At 36.3% G+C, this 20,672-nt stretch overlaps 1 protein-coding gene across 8 annotated transcripts in view; it reads left to right on the forward strand.

Moving 5' to 3' along the window:
* The window catches only part of CWC27 (CWC27 spliceosome associated cyclophilin), a 185,339-nt gene that overhangs the window by 20,349 nt on the left and 144,318 nt on the right, over window positions 1-20,672 (forward strand). For all 8 annotated transcript variants that reach the window (XR_004967846.1, XR_004967844.1, XR_004967845.1 and 5 more), the window contains exons 5-10: window positions 576-674; window positions 2,009-2,112; window positions 4,334-4,403; window positions 12,434-12,513; window positions 13,518-13,551; window positions 16,732-16,889. Coding sequence is in view for 4 of the 8 variants with exons in the window: in XM_036311099.1 (XP_036166992.1) it covers window positions 576-674; window positions 2,009-2,112; window positions 4,334-4,403; window positions 12,434-12,513; window positions 13,518-13,551; window positions 16,732-16,889 (545 nt within the window). In the remaining 4 variants the exon portion in view is untranslated. The remainder of the gene's footprint in view (window positions 1-575; window positions 675-2,008; window positions 2,113-4,333; window positions 4,404-12,433; window positions 12,514-13,517; window positions 13,552-16,731; window positions 16,890-20,672) is intronic.

A 20,672-nucleotide genomic window follows, 5' to 3' on the forward strand; every position in this document is an offset into this window, starting at 1 on the left:
TAATAAAATGAGATTTAGGTTGCCATTCTGCACCATTGTTTACAGTTGATGTTATATAATCTACACATTATATAACTAACAATGGTTAGAATTCTGAAAGGCCATCACTGTGGGCTCTATAACTTCTTTGAACCTCAGTTTTCTTATCTGGAGAATGAAGATAATGTTAATAACTACTTTTAGGATATTTGTGAGGATTAAATGAGATATCTGCAAAGCAATTACCACATTATTATTTGCTTGTTTTACTCTATTATAAAGTCTACATATGTTTCTGATGTTTGAATGAAAAGTTGTCATTCAGTAAGAGGTTATTTGGCACAATATTTTCGTTTTTAATAAAAGTACCAGTATATATTGGAAATTTCACAAATATTTTATTGAGGGGTTGGACTTCATCTAGGCTTTTTCCTCTTAAGATGAAGTTGCTTTGTTTGCATTATTTAATGTATATGCTCTGATATAATTATATGAAATTCCCTTTTAATTATTTAAAATATATTTTCAAAAGTGTTCCCTTATTTCAAAGAATGAATGTAATAATTTGCAATTAAATTTTTGTTTTTATTTAATAGATTACAGGGGATACAATATATAACATGCTGCGACTGGCAGAAGTAGACACTGATAATGAAGAAAGACCACTTAATCCACACAGAATAAAAAGTTGTGAGGTAGGAGTATGATTAGTATAAGATATAGCACTTAAATCAGCGGTTCTCAACCTGTGGGACACGACCCCTTTGGGGGTTGAAGGACCCTTTCACAGGGGTCACCTAAGACCATCGGAAAACACATATATAATTACATATTGTTTTTGTGATTAATCACTATGCTTTAATTATGTTCAATTTGTAACAATGAAATTGGGGGTCACCACAACATGAGGAACTGTATTAAAGGGTTGCGTCATTAGGAAGGTTGAGAACCACTGACTTAAATGGTCATATAAGAAAAATTGTCAGTATTTTTTTAAAAAGTATAGTTTATTGTTTTTTTAAAGAGAGAGGCAGGGAGAGGGGGAGAGAAACAATAGATGTGAGAGCCTAACATTGATTGGCTTCCTCCAGCACGCCCCCTACTGGGGACTGAACCCACAACCCTGGCATGTGCAATCTGACTGGGAACCTTTTGGCAACCAACTGAGCTACACCAGGCAGGGCTGATGGTTACTATTTTTAAACTATCAGATGAAGTCTTTATACTAAATTAAGGCACAACTCAGATTTTATCTGTGTAATTCAGGTACAGTTTTTTTTTCTTTAACCCTCGCTCGAGGATAATTTTCCCATTGATTTTCAGAAAGAGTGGAAGGGAGAGGGGATGGGAAAGAGGAGAGAGAGAGAAGAGAGAGAAACATCAATGTGAGAGAGACACATTGATTGGTTGCCTCCTGCATGTGCTCCGACAGGGCCAGGGGTCGAACCTGCAACCCAGTATGTGCCCTTGACTGGGAATCGAATACGAGACCCTTCAGTGGTATTGGATCAGCACTAACCATTGAATAACATGATCAGGGCTAGAACAATTTCTGATTAAGACTTGTTTTAAATTGAAAGTTTTGAATTCTAAGATGAAATTTTAGCTGATAATCTAATGAATGAAAAGCTTAACTCAGAATGGAAAGTTAGAGGAATTAGGTTCATTTAATCCAATCAAGTGACTTCATTGGTAACTTAAGAGTGATCCTTCATTGAAGGAGCCATTGAGGGTGATCTTTAAGAACATTTGATTTGGAGTCAAAATCAGGAGAGATCTGATTTTGTTTCTCATTCTATATATTAAATTTTCTTGAATATTTTTTCCCTTTGTAAGATAAAAATAAGATATCCTTTACTTAATAGCACATAGGATTATTGGGAGAATACATTGAGGCCATGTAAGTGGAAGCACTTTATGTAGTATATGTTTCACTATACTTACAATGTTTTTGTGAGGAAAAATTATAGACACTAATGTCAATACAATTAAATATTGTTTTTAATTTTCAAAATGTTTCTTTTCATAGGTTTTGTTTAATCCTTTTGACGACATAATTCCAAGGGAAATAAAAAAGCTGAAAAAAGAGAAACCAGAGGAGAAAGTAAAGACATTGAAACCCAAAGGCACAAAGTAATCATAGTAGGAAGATTTTTCTTCAGTTTGTAAAACAGCTCTGATTCATTTAGTTCACTTCATTTCCTTTTGTAAACATTGTTTACTAGTGAGGGGGAGGCCAGTTTGGACCAGGGAGATATCTGAATTAGGAGTGTGTGTATTCTATTCTGCATGGGCATTTCTTGTATTCAAATACAGTATATAACTTAAACTTAAGCTAAAGAAGTATTGCCTCAGATGTCCATATAAAATCTGTATTAATATAAATAAGCAGTGATTACTACAGCAATTACTTATATAAATGAGTTATTGAGAATTGTTCTGTTTTTTACTTGTTTTTCAATTAATATATGCTCAGTATAAGGAAATTGGAAAGTAAAATATGAAGTATATGATAATGTTTATATAACTTTTCACTCCTTTTTTGGTGTTTATAAATATTTTTAAGTATAAAGCTCTTTCTGTATTCTAGATTATTTCCTTAGAATAGTTTTCAAAAAAATAGAAACTCTTTTTTTTATTAAGTTCCAGCATTTTGTGAACAGTATTCTTTACATTATTAGTTTGTTTTATTAAAATAGATATCGAGTGTTAGATTTCAATTGATTCTTTTATTGAATTATGGCATTTATATTAGGGATTTTATTGTACTTAAAGTGTTAGGTTCAGATAGTTCTAAATATAATCCTGCCTAACCCAGTAAATAAAAAGCAAACTTTATTAATCTGTTTGGCCTTTAGTTTTCCCATCTTAGAAAATGGAGATTATAATAAATATAACACCTGGTTGTTATGAAGCTTAAATGAGAAGGGAAATTTGAAAATACTCAGTAGTAAGGCATTTAATACATACTCATTTCTTTCCTTGATACCCTACAATATAAGTAAGTTAAGTTGTTTTCATAAACTCTCAGATATGAGCAGACAGTTTAATAAGCAGTTGATGTCTTATGGCAAAATAACTTTATATAGAGCTATGTATTTAATTTCCTTTTATTTATTTATTTATTTATTTATTTATTTATTTAGACTAATTTATCTTTGGGTGAAAGGTCACTCTCACTATGTTCCGATACAATATTTTTTTTCTGTAGTTTATCTTGACAACAAGCTCCAAAGTTGGGTATTTTTGTTTTAATTCATAGTAAATATATTGGGAATTATGTGGTAGTCATTGATTGCGTCTAGGTTTTGAAGTAGAAGTTTCTCTTTTATTACCAAATCTTTTATTTTTATAATATTTGAGGAAGAGTTTTTTACTTATTTATTTATTTTTTTTGATTTCAGAGAGGAAGGGAGAGGAAGAGAGAGAGATAGAAACATCAATGATGAGAATGAATCATTGATCGGCTGCCTCCTGCACTCCCCTACTGGGGATTAAGCCCACAACCCAGGCATGTGCCCTTGCCTGGAATTGAACCTGGGACCCTTCAGCCTGCAGGCTGACACTCTCCACTGAGCCAAACCAGCTAGGGCTTGAGGAAGAGTTTTAATAACAAATTATTTATTTTTCTTGGGAAATCTTTGGTTTGAATGCTCAAAGAAAAAACTTAATTTTTTCTCCCATAGGCTATTTTAACAGTTTTGTTTAACTTATGAATTTTAATATATTAAGCCATATTTTGGCAGACACTAGATTAATTGCTTCCCATTTGTAGTGCTCTCAGGTCTATATATTTATTAGTTTTTCAGAATTCTCAATTTTGATAACCAGTGTTGATAAATATAAAAAGCTTAATTATTTCTGTCATGTTTGATTTAGTATATTTAATGGTAGTGCTCAGAATGGATTTTTGGTCATTAGTTTAGTCTAGTATATGAATCATATGTGATCTGAAGCCAAAACTATAACATGCTGAAAATATAGATCTTTAGTATATTTCTACTGAATATTAAGTAATAGTGTCTACTGTTAAACAAAAGTGTCTCTTCTTGTAAGTTCTACTCTATTTTTTTTGCTAATAAGAGGGCAGAAGGGGGTTGGGTAAGAGATCAACCGAAGGACTTGTATGCATGCATATAAGCATAACCAATGGACATAAGACATTGGGGGTTAGGGGAGGCCAGGGGATTGTCAAGGGCGGGGGAAAAAAAAGGAGACATATGTAATACTCTTTGTAATACTTTAAGCAATAAAAAAAAAATAATGTTCATCATAAAAAAAAAGATATTTATAAGTTTTGTTTAATTTTTTCTTTCTAATTTTCTTTCATTCTTTTTTCCTTTTTATTAATTAGAAATTTTAGTTTGCTTTCATTTGGAGAGGAAGCTGAGGAAGAAGAGGAGGAAGTAAATCGAGTTAGTCAGGTAAAACCGTAATTTGCCCTTTTTTCTGAATTGTAAAAAAAAATTAAGGTTTATATCTTACTCATTTTTGTATTTCCGGATGTACATGGAGCACATTCAGTAAACGTTCATGGAACTAATTTGTAAAATGATTTATGGTCAATAATATTTGCATCTTCAGAGAAGATTTGCCCTCTTAAAAAAAACTCATGGACACGGACAACAGTGGTGATAGCATGGGGCAGGTGGGGGAGGTGGAAGAAGGTATGGGGGGATAAATGGTGATGGAAAAAAAGAAAAAAATTGATAGTTTTTTTTAACCTGGAATTTTTTTTTCCAGTCAGTTAGAACTAAAGTTAAAGAACTTTATGATTCAGATTTTAATTGCTATTTGTTTAATGGGTTTTCTAGATGATAATGTTTATTGTTAGTATTATAAACAGTGATAGACCAAAGCTCTTATATGCATTTAAATATTTATATATATTTATTCATTTTTTCAATTCTCATCACAGCCCTTTAAGTTAGGTATTATTATTATTATCCCCATTTTACCCATGATTATATTAAGGTATAGGTAGGTTATAATTTGCTCAAAGTCACAGAAGCAGTAAGTTATCGAGAGCTGGGATTTGAACCTACATTTATCTTGCAATAAAATCCATGTCTTTGGATTATATATTGCCTCTTGGCCTTTTACCTCACAATACTTCCCTTTTGCCTTCAAGTGTGATGTTCCTCAGTCTCACTTTCCCCACAGTACTCATTGCTGAAACCCTTACAGTGCCCTGCCATTGTTCAGAGCAGTGATTCTAATAAGTATACTTCAAGAAAATCATCTGAAGTGTTTCCACTCCCCAAGATTCTGATACATTTTCCTTTTTGGAAAGTTAGTGAACACTGAGATCTAAGGATTAGGTTCAAAGTCTTTACTGTAGTAATTAAAACTCTATAACCTAACACTGCCTTACTTGCTTAACTTAGTCACCTATATCTTACCAACACTAACAATAGTATTGACTTAAAAACACATTATTGTTACCCTTGTCTTTACTTCTTTATCCATGTACTTTGCTCCCTTAACCATTGAGCATAGTTTTGGTAGGCTAACATTGAGCATACAGTAAGCGTGCTACTTACACCCCTTGTATTAAAACTGAATTACAGTGGGCACATATTAGAAATATTTTGGTCATAATTTTTTTTTTTTCACTGACATCAGTGTTCTTGAGTGATCTGTTTGCTACTATGATTCAATTATCACCTGTAAACTAATATTCTGAACAAGGAGACAAGGCTGAATATTTCTTCTGGGCTCTTCCTCATTCTGAGTGCCTTGAGGAAGAATCTCTACTTCAGGTGTCAAAATTAAATTCCTCTTTACATGAAAACTTGCCGGGGTCCAACCCCAGCAGGTCTAGGGGTCCCCAAAGGTGTGGACGGAGTCGGCGAAGGAGGAATGACACGGAGACAGGGTTCAGTTGATCAGCAGCCTAGCCAGGATCTCTAGCCAGGATCTCCAGCCAAGTTCTGGTCTGGATCTCCAGCGAAGTTCTGGTTCGGATCTCCAGCCAGGTTCTGTGTCCATGTTCTCTTGCTAGGTTCTCCAGGTTCTCCAGGTTCTCCAGCCAGGTTCTGTAGCCAAGTTCCCTCGCTAGGTTCTCCAGCCAGGTTCTGTCCAGGTTCTCCAGCCAGGTTCAGTCACCAGGTTCTAGTCAGGTTCTCTTGCCAGTTTCTGTAGTCAGGTTCAGTCCAGGATCTTTTGCCATGTTCTCTCGCTAGGTTCTGTCTCTAGGTTCTGAGGCCAGTTTCTGTTCAGGATCTTTTGCCATGTTCTCTCCAGCGAAGTTCTTCTGTCTCTAGAGAATGTTCTGTGTAGGTTCTGTGCCTAGGTTTTGTCTCTCAGTTCTGTGTTCTAAGTTCTGTATTCTAAGTTCTGACTCTTGCTGTCTTATTACATCTGTATTTATACCAGTTGATTCAGTCCTATCAATCTCTATGACAAAGGTTAGGGCATTTCTTATCTCCATTCCAGGGAGTAAAGATTATGTAGCTTAAGCATGATTGTTCGTAGTTAAAGTGATTAATTACCCACCTGGCACTAGTTAAGAGGTTTTATTCCCTCCCTAACTTCAGGGGAAAATCCCTACCTGGGGAAACAACCTTTCTCAGAGACCTTGGTTAAAACACATAGTGCCAAGAAGGTGAGCAAACATATTAAGAACAGTATGCTATATATGCCAGGTCCCTTGAAACATCAAGCATGGACCGGCTCCCAGCAAAAACTTCCTTTCCCCATTCCTTATCAATGTCACTGATATGTCTGTCACCCCAATAAAGTCATCTTCATTAGATGTCAGTGCACTGGTCTTGCACTATTCATGATTCAAATATGTGTCTCATTAACATGAAAGATTTACTATGCCATGATCCTATGGGTATATTTGTAAATGGACAAAACCACAAATGTTAGATCTGGGAATTGCCAGGATTCCCTTTCATTGATGTTTTCTAAAGATGTTAAGTTTCCTTGCATACTCATGCCTTCCCCACAGTCTTCCTAACCATTTTCCCTTTTGTTTAAAGCATGCTCTCTCCTTTATGTGGCTAATTGTTGTTTTTTCTCTAAGATTTAGCTCCACTATCAACACCTGACTACCTCTACCTCCCTCCCCTACCCAACTTCTACCCAGGCTGAGCTTAATTTCTTTCAGTGGTAATCTGCCTCTGGCCTTCAGAAGCACTTATTATACTGTATTGTATTGATTTAATAAATATTTGACTGTGCCAAATACTTAGTTTATATAATCTTTATAACAACCATATCTCATATAAATTTTGTGAATGAAGAAACCAATACTCAGAGAGGATATGTAGCTTTTCCAAGGCTGTGTAATTAGAAGATGTGGAATCAGAAATTTGAAGTTAGGTTTCTGTAGCTATTTAAGTCTCTATTATGATTTTGAATGCTGCAGAAGCTGCCTAGTTCAAACATAAGCCATTTAAAAGGCTGGCCAGAAATTTCACTGGTAGCACAGCATCCTGGGGTGGAAGGCAGCCTAGTGCAATTTGCCTATGCCGTTCCCTATCTCCCATAGGGTCCTGGATTCTAGGTTGAGCAGCCTTGGAGATCAAGAGTAGGACAAAGGAGTTTTTCCTGTCAATCTTGAATTAAATATTTAATTTAGTTGAGTTAAATATCTGGTTGAAAGTGTTTTGTTCACAATTACTGTGAGATTGTCTTCACTAGGAAATTAGTTGAAAGTTTTTCTATTTGTAACAGCAGCATGTGTTAAATGTTTAAAGCTTATCTTCCTTCTGCTGCACAACATTAAAAAAAAAAGATATGTTTAACTTATACTGAATATAGTAAATTTGATATTCCAAAAGCACTTTGAGCTTGCTACAAGGTTGTTATGTGGAGGGATACCACCACAGATAATGTTAGCTGGTTCTTTATGTTTGTCCTTAAACCTGAAAAATACTTTAAACATTAGAAAGACTAGGTAAATGCTTTCCTCTTTGCCAAGAAAATTGCAACCTACAGTCCATTAGCAAATGAGTAGTATAACCCTAGTATTGTGTCATCATATTTCTCTCATCTGACTCTTAAATAGGATGGGCTATGTGATAAAATTATCACATTTTTGTTTTTGACTTTTAAATCTATATATCTCAGCTGGCTTACTCTTCTTTTTCTGCCTACTGGATATCTCCCTGTTTGAATATCCTGCTAGTTACCCAGGTCCTAGCCAAGGCTTAATTCATTATATTTTCTTCTCAAACTTCTCCATGTCCTGTGACTTTTCTTTCTATTCCCTGGCATCAGTATCCTCTAAATATTTTAGATTCAGTTTTGACTTTTTTCTTAATTTTACTCTGCACAACCAGTTAGTTTTATTGTCCTACCAGTTTTTCATCCATACTGTATCTCAAATCTATTTTTTTCTTTTAATTTATATTGCTGCTACCTTTGTTTAGGCCTTCATTATCTCTAGCCTCAGCTGCTGTGTAGTCTACAGACTGGTCTCCCATCTCTCTTCTCTTCTTCCCCTTCCACTCAATACTCTCAGAATAGTCTTTCTGAAGCCTCATTGCTCTCTGCTGACTGTAGATATAAGGCCAAATTCTTTGGCCTGTTACTTCAAGCCCCTGCGTTCATGACTCCTCTTTGCCAACTCTGTCTTTTAGCCTCATACTTCTTAAATTTCCCTGCTGGTAAAAATCACTGATAGTACTTTTTAAAAAAGTAGATTCCTAGGCCCCATCTCAGACCTACTGAATCAGAATCAACAAGGAAGGAGGGGCCTGGGAAGCTGTACTTTTGTTGAATTCCCTGTAATTCTTATCAGGGAAATATAGGAAACACTACATCAGCAGATCTGAACTGTTTGCTGTCCTATATAATAAAAGCATAATATGCTAATTAAACTGGACATCCTCCCGGATGACCTTCCAGATGAAGTCAGGGCTGCGAGGGCTGAGGCAGAGGCGGTCGCAGCGGCGGGGGCCAAGCCTCTGGCATGATTTTTGTGCATCGGGCCTATAGTTTTACATAAATGCCTTGTGTTTTCCCTTTTGTGTTTGTGTCTTTGTTTGTGTTCTTCTCCCTGCCTGAAGTGTCCTATCCCACTTCTGATATCAAAGTTATGTTTATTTTCATAACCTAAAATACAGTCTTTTCTAAATGTCTTTTCCACTTTTTCATAATCTTTTCTTTTTCTGGTCTAACCTTTGCCTTGTGATCCTTAGATTTTGTTTTTAAAAACATTTTTTGCTTTATTGTATAAGAACCCTGACTTTGTTGTCATTGTGTACTACTAAAACATTATCCCCTTTTCTTTCTTCCTTATTGTGTGGAGTTCCAGGCTGTGAGTTCCTTGGTGGTAAACTTTGTGTCATTTTTGAGTGAGAGTGTGTTGGAGTAGAAATAGCATGGATTTGAGGTCATACAAACTTACGTTGGCACTTCACTTTCTACTGGTACTTGGTGATCTTGGATAACAGTCTCTCTGAGCCTCAATTTTTCTCTTTATAACATGGAAATAATATGTACTATTTAGAGTAGTGAAATTAGGCTATGTATATCCTTACATTGATATATTATACAATCTTGGAAATGTTTTTGAAAGTTAAATGTCTTAAAGTAAACAATATGCTCTATGTTATAATTTGTATTTTATTCTCAGAGAGCTAAAGAATATCAAACAATCTCTAATATGACCGTAACTGTTATACAGAAGCTGCCACCCTCATGCTTAAGCAATCTACTTCAGCTTTCCGGGGTAGGAAGCCATATGCACAGTATGACTAGCCTAGTGCCCTTCCACAGCCCTCCTAGAGGGTCCTAAGCACTACCTTGAGCAGCCTGGAGAGCACAAGTCGACACCTGTACAGCATGACTCATCCGCAGCCTGTTCTCCACATAGAAGTGTGTCTTGGCACGCTGTGCAGAGTCTTTGGCCTACAGAATTTAGCTGTTTTGTCTGTTTATATAATAGAGCCATTGTTAAATTCATCTTGAAAAAATAGAACAACAACAAAAATTGTTGAAATTTACTGGCATAGAGGAAAGAAAATTTCTCTACAGGGCACGAGATTAATTCAAAAGAGATTCAGAATGGAAGTGTATTTTGTTTATTTTGTTTTTGAACTATTCTTTAGACTATGAGCACCATTCAAATACATTTTACATTATGGGTAAAATGAACCCGTGGTTAAAAAAAAGGGCGGGGGGGGGGGAGGGGAGAGGCTAGCTTGAATGTTAGAAAAGTCTGACCTGTAGAATATATATATATATATATATATATATATATATATATATATATATATATTAAAATTTAGCCTTACTGTTTTAAAAGATATATAATAACCAGAAACAGAGTCTTTTACAATGACTAAGAACAATTTGCAGTTTTAGTAGTTGCATGAAATTAAATATTTCTAGAGGACTTGAAAATAATTGTTTCATTATTCATTTGCTTATCAAGTTTCTTTTTTCAGTGACTCCACAGTGTTAAGCTTTATTCCAGAACCAGTCTAACATCACAAGTTAATAATTGGTGAAGTCTGAATTGAGGCTTTACTTTATGTGAAAGGAGAAATAAGATAGAGTCCCCTCTGGTTTATGGATTATCAGTGTGGGATTACAGACACCGCTTCACCCCACTCATTTATTTGTGACAAGGCGCCTCTCCCACGTGGGTTCACTTTCCTTCATTATTTACTTCAGTATCTTTCTACTACCTGATAAAAATCTCTTTTAGAATAATAGAATTTTATAGCTCAAAGGGATCTAGTCCAACTTCCTTTCTTTATAGATGGGGAAACTAAGACTCTGGTTAAGTGACTTTCCAGACTGACTCATTTCCTTTTTGATAGGATTGCATGATAGGGGGGTGCCATAATGACACATCTTGAGTTCAGGAAAGCACATTGTCAGAGTCTCTCATATTCTTGTGGACAGCATGAGGAAATGTGATCCGGGAGATAGTACAGTCAGATGGATTTATAGCTGATTGAATACTTCTGCCCAAAGAGTGCTTTGTTGTCAATCTGTGCCTGATTATTTGAACTAGTCAGTTGAAATATAATAGGAGCACATGTAAATTCTATACTTGAGTTTAATGAAATCAGCTGAATAGGTATAAGACTTAATAGCCTGTAAGCCCTGGTTGAATTATTAAGACAGTAAGGTCTCTGGAATAAGGAATTTAACATTCTTTGCATTTTTGCTCACAGTTGCAGCATTTTGTTCAGTTCTGAACACATTTAAGAATTATGTTGACAAACTAGCTGCATCCAGAGGCTAAGAGGGTCGTGAGAAGGATGGGGATGATACCAGAAACCATCTCACATGGGGAATGCTTGAGGAACGTGATAGACTTTGGAGAAGTAAAAACTAAGTGAAAATGTAATCCTAGGCTTCACGTATTTGAAAGGTTTTTGTCTGGCAGATGCCTCCCTTTATATTGCTTTCTTAAATAATAGCTTTATTCAATTATTTGTATTGGTTTAAAGTTTATTGCTGAATCTTTGTGTGTAATTTAAATTCAGATGTCATAAAATATTTTCAAATGAAAGCTTATAATCAGACAAGTCATTTTTATGAGGCAAATTAAATGGTAGATTTCATTATAAAAGAATCTCAATAACTTGATTTTAAAATAGTGATGAAATTGTACCACATTTACAATAGTGATGCATATAATATTTCTTTTACTTCAAGATGTTCACATTTTTACTCCAAATGCAGTTATAAAAGGCTTTTTTTTTTTTCTCACCCAGAAAAAGTTATATTGATAGAGAAATATCTTTCAGAAGGGAGGGGAGGAAATGAGGAGTAGGAATAGAGTACTGTAGCACAGTGCCTGGCACAAAGTATATATTTAATAGCAGGAGTAGTTGCTATTTTACAGTTCTATTTATATCTTCCTATGACTTGTTTCTCTACTAAAATATAAGTTTATTGAGCACATGAACTTTGAACGTAAAGCATTTATTAAGCATTTGGTCATTGATGAATGTTGTCATACTTGAGAAGCTCTTCCCTTTTGTGTTTTCTGCTTGTTGAATAGCATCTCGTAGGTGCACTCATCTGGCTGCTTGGGCACATTTAAAAAGTGGTTCTGTGCAATGTAAAGAATATACTTGGAGGATAATAGTGTACATTTATTTCAAATTACTCATGATTTATCTTCTGCGTTTTAATATCTGGGTCAAATTAATTAGTTTAGCTGTATGTAAATCTTATGATGGTTCAGTGTTTGGAAATAGTAATCAATAAACTTGTTTTCAAGGATATGTCACTTTTTGAAAGAAAAGATGTTTCTAAAATAATATTTTCAGCCAATTCAGTAAGGTTCTCATTTATAAAGCTTGAGTTTATACTGACATTTTCAGGAACACATTTCTTTTGCTGACCACATTTATCGGTACTAAATTTTATGTAAATTTGTTCACTTGTCCTTTTGGAAGACTGTTCCCTCCCCCCCCCCTCCCCCCCCCCCACCACACACACACTCATGATTTTATCATGCATTCCTTTCTAGAGCATGAAGGGGAAAAGCAAAAGTAGTCACGACTTGCTTAAGGATGATCCACACCTCAGTTCTGTTCCAGTTGTTGAGAGGTTGGTATGGTACTAGTGTGATTCTAAGTTCTCATTTTCTGGCTTAGATAATTTATAGCTTCCTTTGTGAGTAAGCAGTTGTTTCTCACATGTCAATTTTTTTTTTTCAACCCAGCCAAAAAGCTAAAGCATTTTGACAATGGCAGTAGTAGATAGAGCTTCTCGCTTATGGAGAACAGCACTATAGTCACTTTTACTCCTCTTGCTATCTATTTCAGTTGAACTTATTAAATTTAAAATTGTTAAACTTTTAAATCTTGGGATTGTTTGAAGACTAGGGAAACTGTTTGCTTTAACACTTTTATGTTTAATTCAAAGTTGCTTTGCTAACTTTTTCCTTGGAGCATTTTTGTCTCAGTTGGTATGTTGGGTAAAAAAAATCAGAATTCAAGGGTTTTGTGAAAGTCACCACATTTGGGGCCAATCCATTGAGTATTATTTCTTATATATTAAAGGTGTTAACAGAAAATTATCTTACTATCTTTGTTGCTTCTCTTTGAGAAGGGATGATATCTTGCAGTTACATATAATTGCATGTGAAATATTGGGCCAGTGTCTTAAAGGGGGACTAAACTACTACTATACCAAGTTTAGCTCAGTTTCAAAAATTCTGTTTCAAAACAGTATTTTCTTAATATCATTGTATTTGAAGGATTTGATTTCATGAACCAGAATATGTCAAGCCAATGAGATAAATTGTTTTCTGTAGCCCTTTGTTCATAAAAAATAGCATTGTTGATTTTTGTTTTGCAATTTTTCTTTTAATTCTATTGATTTTGTGTATGTATTGATGGAGCATACCTCTTATTCTATTTATTAAAAAATGGCTCATTTTTAGTATGTTTCTAGTTACTCTAGAATGCCATTCTGAAATTCTATGTTGAAATAAGTTTTTGAAGTATTAATCCAACAAAATATTCTAAATTTTTGGGTTACTGAATAATTTTATTACTTCCATTTTGAAGCTAAAATTTACTTGTTTTCCTTATTTTTTATTTTTGTAGTGAAAAGGGTGATGCAGCAGGAGATTTAGATGATGTGAGTATCTATATATATGAAGAATTAATATGCAAATTAGGTCGGTACGCCGTAAAGGTCACGACCAGCTCAGGAGGAGGGGCTGGGTGTGGCCCGAGCCTGAGATAACAACATGCAGGCACAGAGCCTGAGAAAACAACACACAGGAGTGCCACTCCGAACCTCTGCAGTATGGCTGGGGGCAGGCCCCCAGCAGACACACACAGGGGTGCTTGCTCTGAGCTTCCACAGCGCAGCTGGGGGAAGGCCCCCAGCGGACACACATGGGGGCATGCTCCAAGCCACCACGGCCAGACTGCGGCCAGACTGCGCCCATAGGGAGCGGGCCTAAGCCATCAGTAGGACATCCCCTGAGGGCTCCCAGACTGTGAGAGGGGGCAGGTTGGGCTGAGGGGACCCCCCCCCGATCCAGTGCACGAATTTTGTGCACTGGGCCTCTAGTTTTATTATAAATATAGTTTGAACAATTTACAGAAAATTCAAAATTTTTATAAAAAATTAAATTGTTTTTCTTAAAAGGTTATATACAGGGTGTCCAAAACAAATGTATACACACTTTAACAACTGATAGCTCAATTGATGTTTCTTACTTTTCAGATTTAACCCATTAGAATTAATAATTATTCAAAATGTGTATATATTTTTGGGGACACTCTGTATATTACTTTTATAATTATGCATATCAAATTTTGAAAAAATATGAAAGATTTTAAAAATATATTTTTGCTATTATAATATTTTCTTCCAAGTGTATGTCTACATGTGTGTGGAATCTTATATATTAATTTCTAGACTGTTTTTTCTCCCTATGATATAACATAACTTGAATAATCAGAATTCAGGTGTTATTTTATTTTATTATGTTAAAAGTTGAAATGTTGATGCATGGCTATCCTATATGATGTCTGGGAAATACTTGGATCAGTCATTTATAGCAGTATCCCTTCTTTATACACACATTTCAGAAGATTCTCTTTCATGACTGTAGTTATCTTTTTAGTTATACTGGCTTAAAGCTGATAAAAGAGAAGGCAGTTTCCTTTATATATAAGAGATCAAGTTTTTCAAGTCATCTATTTGTCACTTTATGTAAAACCCATTGATCTGTGCATCGTATATTTCAGTAGGAAGTACATAGCTTTCTATGCATGAATACTATTGCCACAGTCAAAAGAGAGGGTTCTTTCTGATTATGGAGGGTAGAGAAAGAATGAATATCTAACCTGTTCAAGAAAATCTTCCTGGAAGAGATGATTGTGTTGTGTCTTATAGAAGAATTAGGAGTTAACTAGATCAAAAAAGGTGGTGAAGGTTCCCCTAGCTCAGAGAATAGCATATGCTAAAGCACAGTGACAAAGAGAGATTATCCTATCTAACAAAGAGGGGATATGCTAATTGACCTTCACACCATCGCAAAATATGGCGGCGCCCTCAGCCAATAAGGAGGGAATATGCTAATTGACTGTCCTGCCCTCAAATATGGCAGTGCCCACAGCCAATAAGGAGGAAATATGCTAATTGACTGCCGTGCCCTCAAAGATGGCAATGCCCACAGCCACAAGATGGCGGTGCCCAATCCCCTCAGCCCCACTCTGCATGCCTGCCTCCAGAGTCCCCCAGTCCCCTCAGCCCCCCAGCTGCCTAGGGCCGGCCTGAGGTGCAGACAATCCTCGGATGGCAGCTGCCCAGCCACCCAGGGCTGTCCCGAGGCTCAGGTAACCAGGGCCGGCCGAGGCTTGTGCTGTCGGCAGTGGCAGCAGCAGAAGTGTGATGGGGCGTCTCCTTCCCCTGATCACCAGGTCGCCTCCTGCCCCTGAGGGCTCCCAGACTGTGAGAGGGGGCAGTCTGGGCTGAGGGACCCCCCCACCTCCAGTGCATGAATTTTCATGCACCGGGCCTCTAGTATCTTATATAGGAAGCACAAGCTGAGGTTAAAGTTTGAGAAGGAACTGGCCTTATGTAAGGAGCAGTGAGGATGAGTGTTGAAGGTAGAAGAAACTACACATACAAAAGGCTCTAAAACAGGAGAGAGTTTGGTATGGAAGACCTAGGTCAATGGTTATCAACTTCTAGGGCTAAAGAATGTCTTAAACATCTTATTGAAAACATTCACAATTTCTGTTTCTCAAGATTTGGTTTGGAAAGACTGGGATAAGGGCTAGGATTTTATATTTTTAATAAACAATCCAGGTTATATAGTCTGAGGACCAGACTTTGAGGACCATTGCTCTAAGAGTCTACAACCTCAAGTTAAGAATCTTGCCTCACTGTTACTCAGCTGATCAAAAAAACAATAGAAAAAGATCCCCTTGAAATAGCATCTTTCTTATCCTCCTTTCTTTCCTCCCTCCCTTCCTCCTTCTTTTTCTCCCCACTCCTCTCTCTGTTGATGCTGGGAACTATTCTGGAAGTTGAAGATATAGCAGTAGGCAAAATGGTCCAGAATATTAGCTCTCATAGAATGCTTCCTCTAATTATGGGAGCAAGACAATAAACACATAATTAAGTAAAATGTAGGTCAGATGAGTGATAAATGCTTTGGGGGAAAACAGGGAAGGAGAATAGAGTACTAGAGGTGGATAGGTGGTTCTGCCATTTTAATAGGGTGATCAAAATAAGTGTCACTGAGAGGGTAACATAGCAGAGATCTGAGATGAAAGAGCAAGCAATGCAGATAAATGGAATAAGGATGTTTCAGGCTGGAGAGAAATAACAACTCCAAAATTGGCTAGTGTGGCTGAGATGGAGCTGTATGACATCATGTCAAGGAGGTACAGATTTGAGTAGGGTCTTGAGTGAGTTGGAGATCCACTGAAGGGTTGTGAGAAGAGGAGTAATTGCAGATTATAGGAAGAAATCTCAGCTGATCCATCTCTACCTCTTCTACTTGATCCCTGGTTGAGGTCAGCATGCTGGTGATACAGAAGGAGCACAGTTTACTGCACAGAGGGGCTGGGTGTGAATTGAGCAAACAGCCCTGACTGGGTTATCTCACACTTACATAGTTCACCCTGAGCAGAACTCAGGGGTATTCTCACCTGTAGCAGATTCTTCATTCAGCCTTTGCTAATTCAAAACCCAACAAAAAGAAAAACAAACCTGGCTTAAGATGCAATGAAGAGTCTGGAAGTGAAAGGGGAGATGGAATGCCCAGCACATACTCCATTTCAATTTCTACAGGATGAAGAATTTGAGGGTGCAGAGAATGATGAAAACATTGATGGTGATGAGAAGAACCTGATGAGAGAAAGAATTGCAAAAAAGTTAAAAAAGGACCCAAATGCAAGTGTTAAATCAGCTGGAGAGGGAGAAGGAGAGAAGAAATCAGTTAGCCGCAGGTAAGTTGCTTATTGTGCTTCTAGGTATCAGAGTATTTGTCTTTTTATACTTCATTTTAAATTAAGATTGAGTCCTCTGTTCAACTTACTGTTTAAAATACTATTTCATAATGCTTGGTATATGTACTAGTTTTGCTAAATTAGCCCATTTGGAAACGTAAAAGAAAATAGGCCAGTTTTAAAGTAATTACAGCAGTGAATCAAATTCCACTTCATTTTTCTCTGATCTCATCTTTAAAATCCTCTATATAATTTGTTATATATGAGCAAGCAATATTTTAGCTAGATAGGGAAGGTTGTGTTTGTTTAATATTAATGAGAGCAGCAGAATAATTGTGTAGAATGAAAAGAGATGTCTTCAGATTCAGGTGAGTAAAATTTGTCAAAACTGGTTAAGGAAAATGTGTGGGCATGAAGCATTTTTAAGTACCTTTTCAAGTCTGATTTATACCATATACCCCTCCTAATCTCTATAGTATTATAAAAAAATTTCAGCAAATGCCTGATAAAGAGTTGTTGAACTTTGTGACTCACATTTTATTCTCCTGAAATTCAACTTAATTGAAAAATTCTCCTTTGTGATTCTATTATTACAACTTTATGTTATATGTTTTAAATAATATTGCTTTAAAAAGTAATACTATTTGTTTTTTTTGGATGGCTTACATTTGGGGATAACATAGGTGTAACTACATATAAACAACATTTTTTTGTGGTTGTTTCTCACCTTCTTATAAAAAAAACTTTAAAAAGTATTCCCATGTTATCATTGCTTAGCTCCCTTAATTTTTTTCTTTATGTAACTAGAAAAGTAATTTTCACTGATGTTAACAACCTTTTGCATTCAAAAATGGTACTTAGCAGTTACTTTAAATATCTTTTCTTTTTCCAGCAACATTCACCTGACAAGTAATCACTGTTGAGTAATTTAACATAGTAGATTAACTTTGGGCCAGTAATAACTGAAGATTTTGGTGATTATGCTTATTCATAAATGGAGTTGATGAGCCTCTCATAACCTTTCTTTTAGTCAAATCATGAATATAGTGAAGAATCCTTTATTTCTCTCTCTCTCATTCAAAACAGATTTTCTGCTTTTTAAGAACTATGAGTTAGGTTTGTAATGTGACAAAAATATATTTTTAATTTTAATAAATAAAACATATTTGCTGTTTAAATGTTTCCTTAAGTTTTCAACTTTATCTTGTGGGCCTTAATACAATTTCAAATACTTATGTACCCTCTAATTAATAGAACTTATAATTTAGCAAAGTTGAAGTTTCTGTAAGAACTAAAGAAAGCTTATTTAACAAAATTGGCCTTAATAAACACCAAACATCTATTTGTAAGTGTTCTCTTTCCCAAATTTTCAATATTCACATCTTCTTCTCTCCCTCCTTCATCCTGTTTCTCTCCTACCTACAAAGGAAAATAAAAGAAAAATAAGATCAGGAGAAAGTACTAATTTCTTAGGGAAAACACAGTTTTTCACTCTTTTTTTTATACATTTCCATGAGTATCTAATTGCCATTTATTTTAAGAACAAAAAATTTCCAAAATCATTACTGCTTTTGGTCAGTTATACTAGCTTCACTATACAGTGGTGCCTTGACTTACGAGTGTCCCGACTAATGAGTTTTTCGAGATACGAGCCGTCTGTTGGCCCATTTTTTGCTTTGAGTTGCAAGCTAAAATTCGGGTTATGAGCCAGCTTCAGATATCCCACCGCTAGTTGGCACAGCGAACGTCACAGTGAACGCCACAACATCAGCCCAGCATCACGTGTCTCACTCGTTGACTTTTTGATTAGACATACGAGTAATTTGAGTTATGAGGTCAGTCACGGAACTAATTAAACTCGTAAGTCAAGGCCCCACTGTAGTTTAAGTCTCAAGTGAGTTTTATGTTAAAAAAACAGAAAACCTCTAAGAGTCTTAAAAAATTGTAAGGTGGTGAAAAGGATATTTATATTTAAAGGAAAATGACTGTTCAGTCTAAGTTGAATTATAATGGAAATAGCTGCCATCCAGCTAGGACATTAGTGTAAAATTATTATCTACTAGAGGCCTGGTGCATGGATTCGTGCACTGGGGGGAGTGTGTGGCCTGCAGGGATCAGCTGCTGTGGGAGCGCTGCTCATCCTGGTCAGCCGAGTGGCGCTCCCACTGTGGGAGCCCACTGACCACCAGGGGGGCAGCTTCTGTGTTGAGCGTCTGCCCCTGGTGGTCAGTGCGCATCATAGCAACTGGTTGACCAGTTGTTCTGGTTGTTCCGCTCTTTGGTTCCTGGGTTTTTATATATATATAGTTAGATTTAAAACTCAGTGATTTTGCTGTATACAAACTTTTCATCTGGATGTGCCTGCAGTATTCTATTATCCTTTGGTCAGTTTCTTTTTCAAGCAGGAGGGATCAGGGACTAGACTAGTCTACCAGCCCTTTCAGCAAAGAGCCACTTGATATTGCTTTTATTGGTAAAGAAACATCTGGAATCTGTTAAAGCTGCTTATCACTTTGTATATTAAACCTACAGCAGGTTTGCTGAGTACTTAATATTTAAGCTGGGGAATGGTACTTAGCAGTATAATTTTCAACAAATTTATATAGAGTACAATCTTTTCTTAATAATCTATTCTCAGCAATGTCTCCAGTTGTTCCATTGAAAAGTACTCAGGAGTTTGAGAGAAATAAGTCCAAAGTTCTCCCTACCTCCTCTCCGTTCTTTTTTCTCATTATATTTATTCTGACTTCTTTAGGATTTTGGTCCCTTGCCTCCTCCCTTTTCTAAACGCATCAGTCTCACTCTCGTTCTTATTCAGCCCACCTTCTCTAAGCCTATATCTTGAGTACTGGATGTTGATGAGCAAAAGCACACAGCCAAGTACAAGCCCAGCCTTAGCTGTGCCTACAGTACCTCTTTGTTCCCCACTTCCCATGGTGCTTACTTCAACCCCAGCCTCACTCTCATCAGGTCACCTGGCAGCCTATTCTGTGAACTAGGAGTACCTTCTTCAACTCATTCTTTTCTCTTAAAACCCTTATGCTTTTTAGACCCTACAGTTTAAAGGTAGAGGAATCCCTCTGTCCTTTCAAAATGATCCCATTCTCTTTCCTTTGGCTTCAGTTTTCTCTCTTTCCTGGTTCCTTTCCTTAGGCTTGTGATTAAGCATCTTCCAGCATTCAAGAGTAAAAAGAAAATCATTCCATTTTATGTCCTGTCTCCACCTTCTTACTTTGCACTTATTTCTAAATACATATCATTGAGCTTTCTCCTCATCACTCCACTAAAACTCCTCTCACTAAGGCCACTTAACTGACAAATGTAATGGCTGCTTTCCAGTTTTCGTTTTTCTTGGTGTTTGTGCTGTGGATTTGACATTTTTTTTATCTGTCCTTTCAAAACTAATCTTCCTCAAGAACCGAATTCTTAAAATGTAATCTGTGGGCCAATAGTATTAATATCACTTGGGGAGTTTTTAGAAATGCTGAGTCACAGGCCCCAGCCCACACTTTCCAATTCAGAATTTGCATTTTAACAGGATCCCCAGGTGATTTGTGTGTCTATTCAAGTTTGAGAAGCACTCCTCTAACATACTAATTTTTATCCCTGCTGCTACTAGACTACTAGACTGATTCAAGTTTATAAAATCTTGACTCCAAGATCAGCAACTTGTAGGCACATTCTCTGACTCCCAGGGCATCTCTATTGCACCTTTCTCCACTTCTGTGATAGTTAGTATGACATTAGGTTACACTTTCCCTCCTCTTCCTGTACTTGTATTGT

The sequence above is a fragment of the Myotis myotis genome, unplaced genomic scaffold, assembly GCF_014108235.1.
Source record: "Myotis myotis isolate mMyoMyo1 unplaced genomic scaffold, mMyoMyo1.p scaffold_m19_p_5, whole genome shotgun sequence".
NCBI classification, from domain to species: Eukaryota; Metazoa; Chordata; class Mammalia; order Chiroptera; family Vespertilionidae; genus Myotis; species Myotis myotis.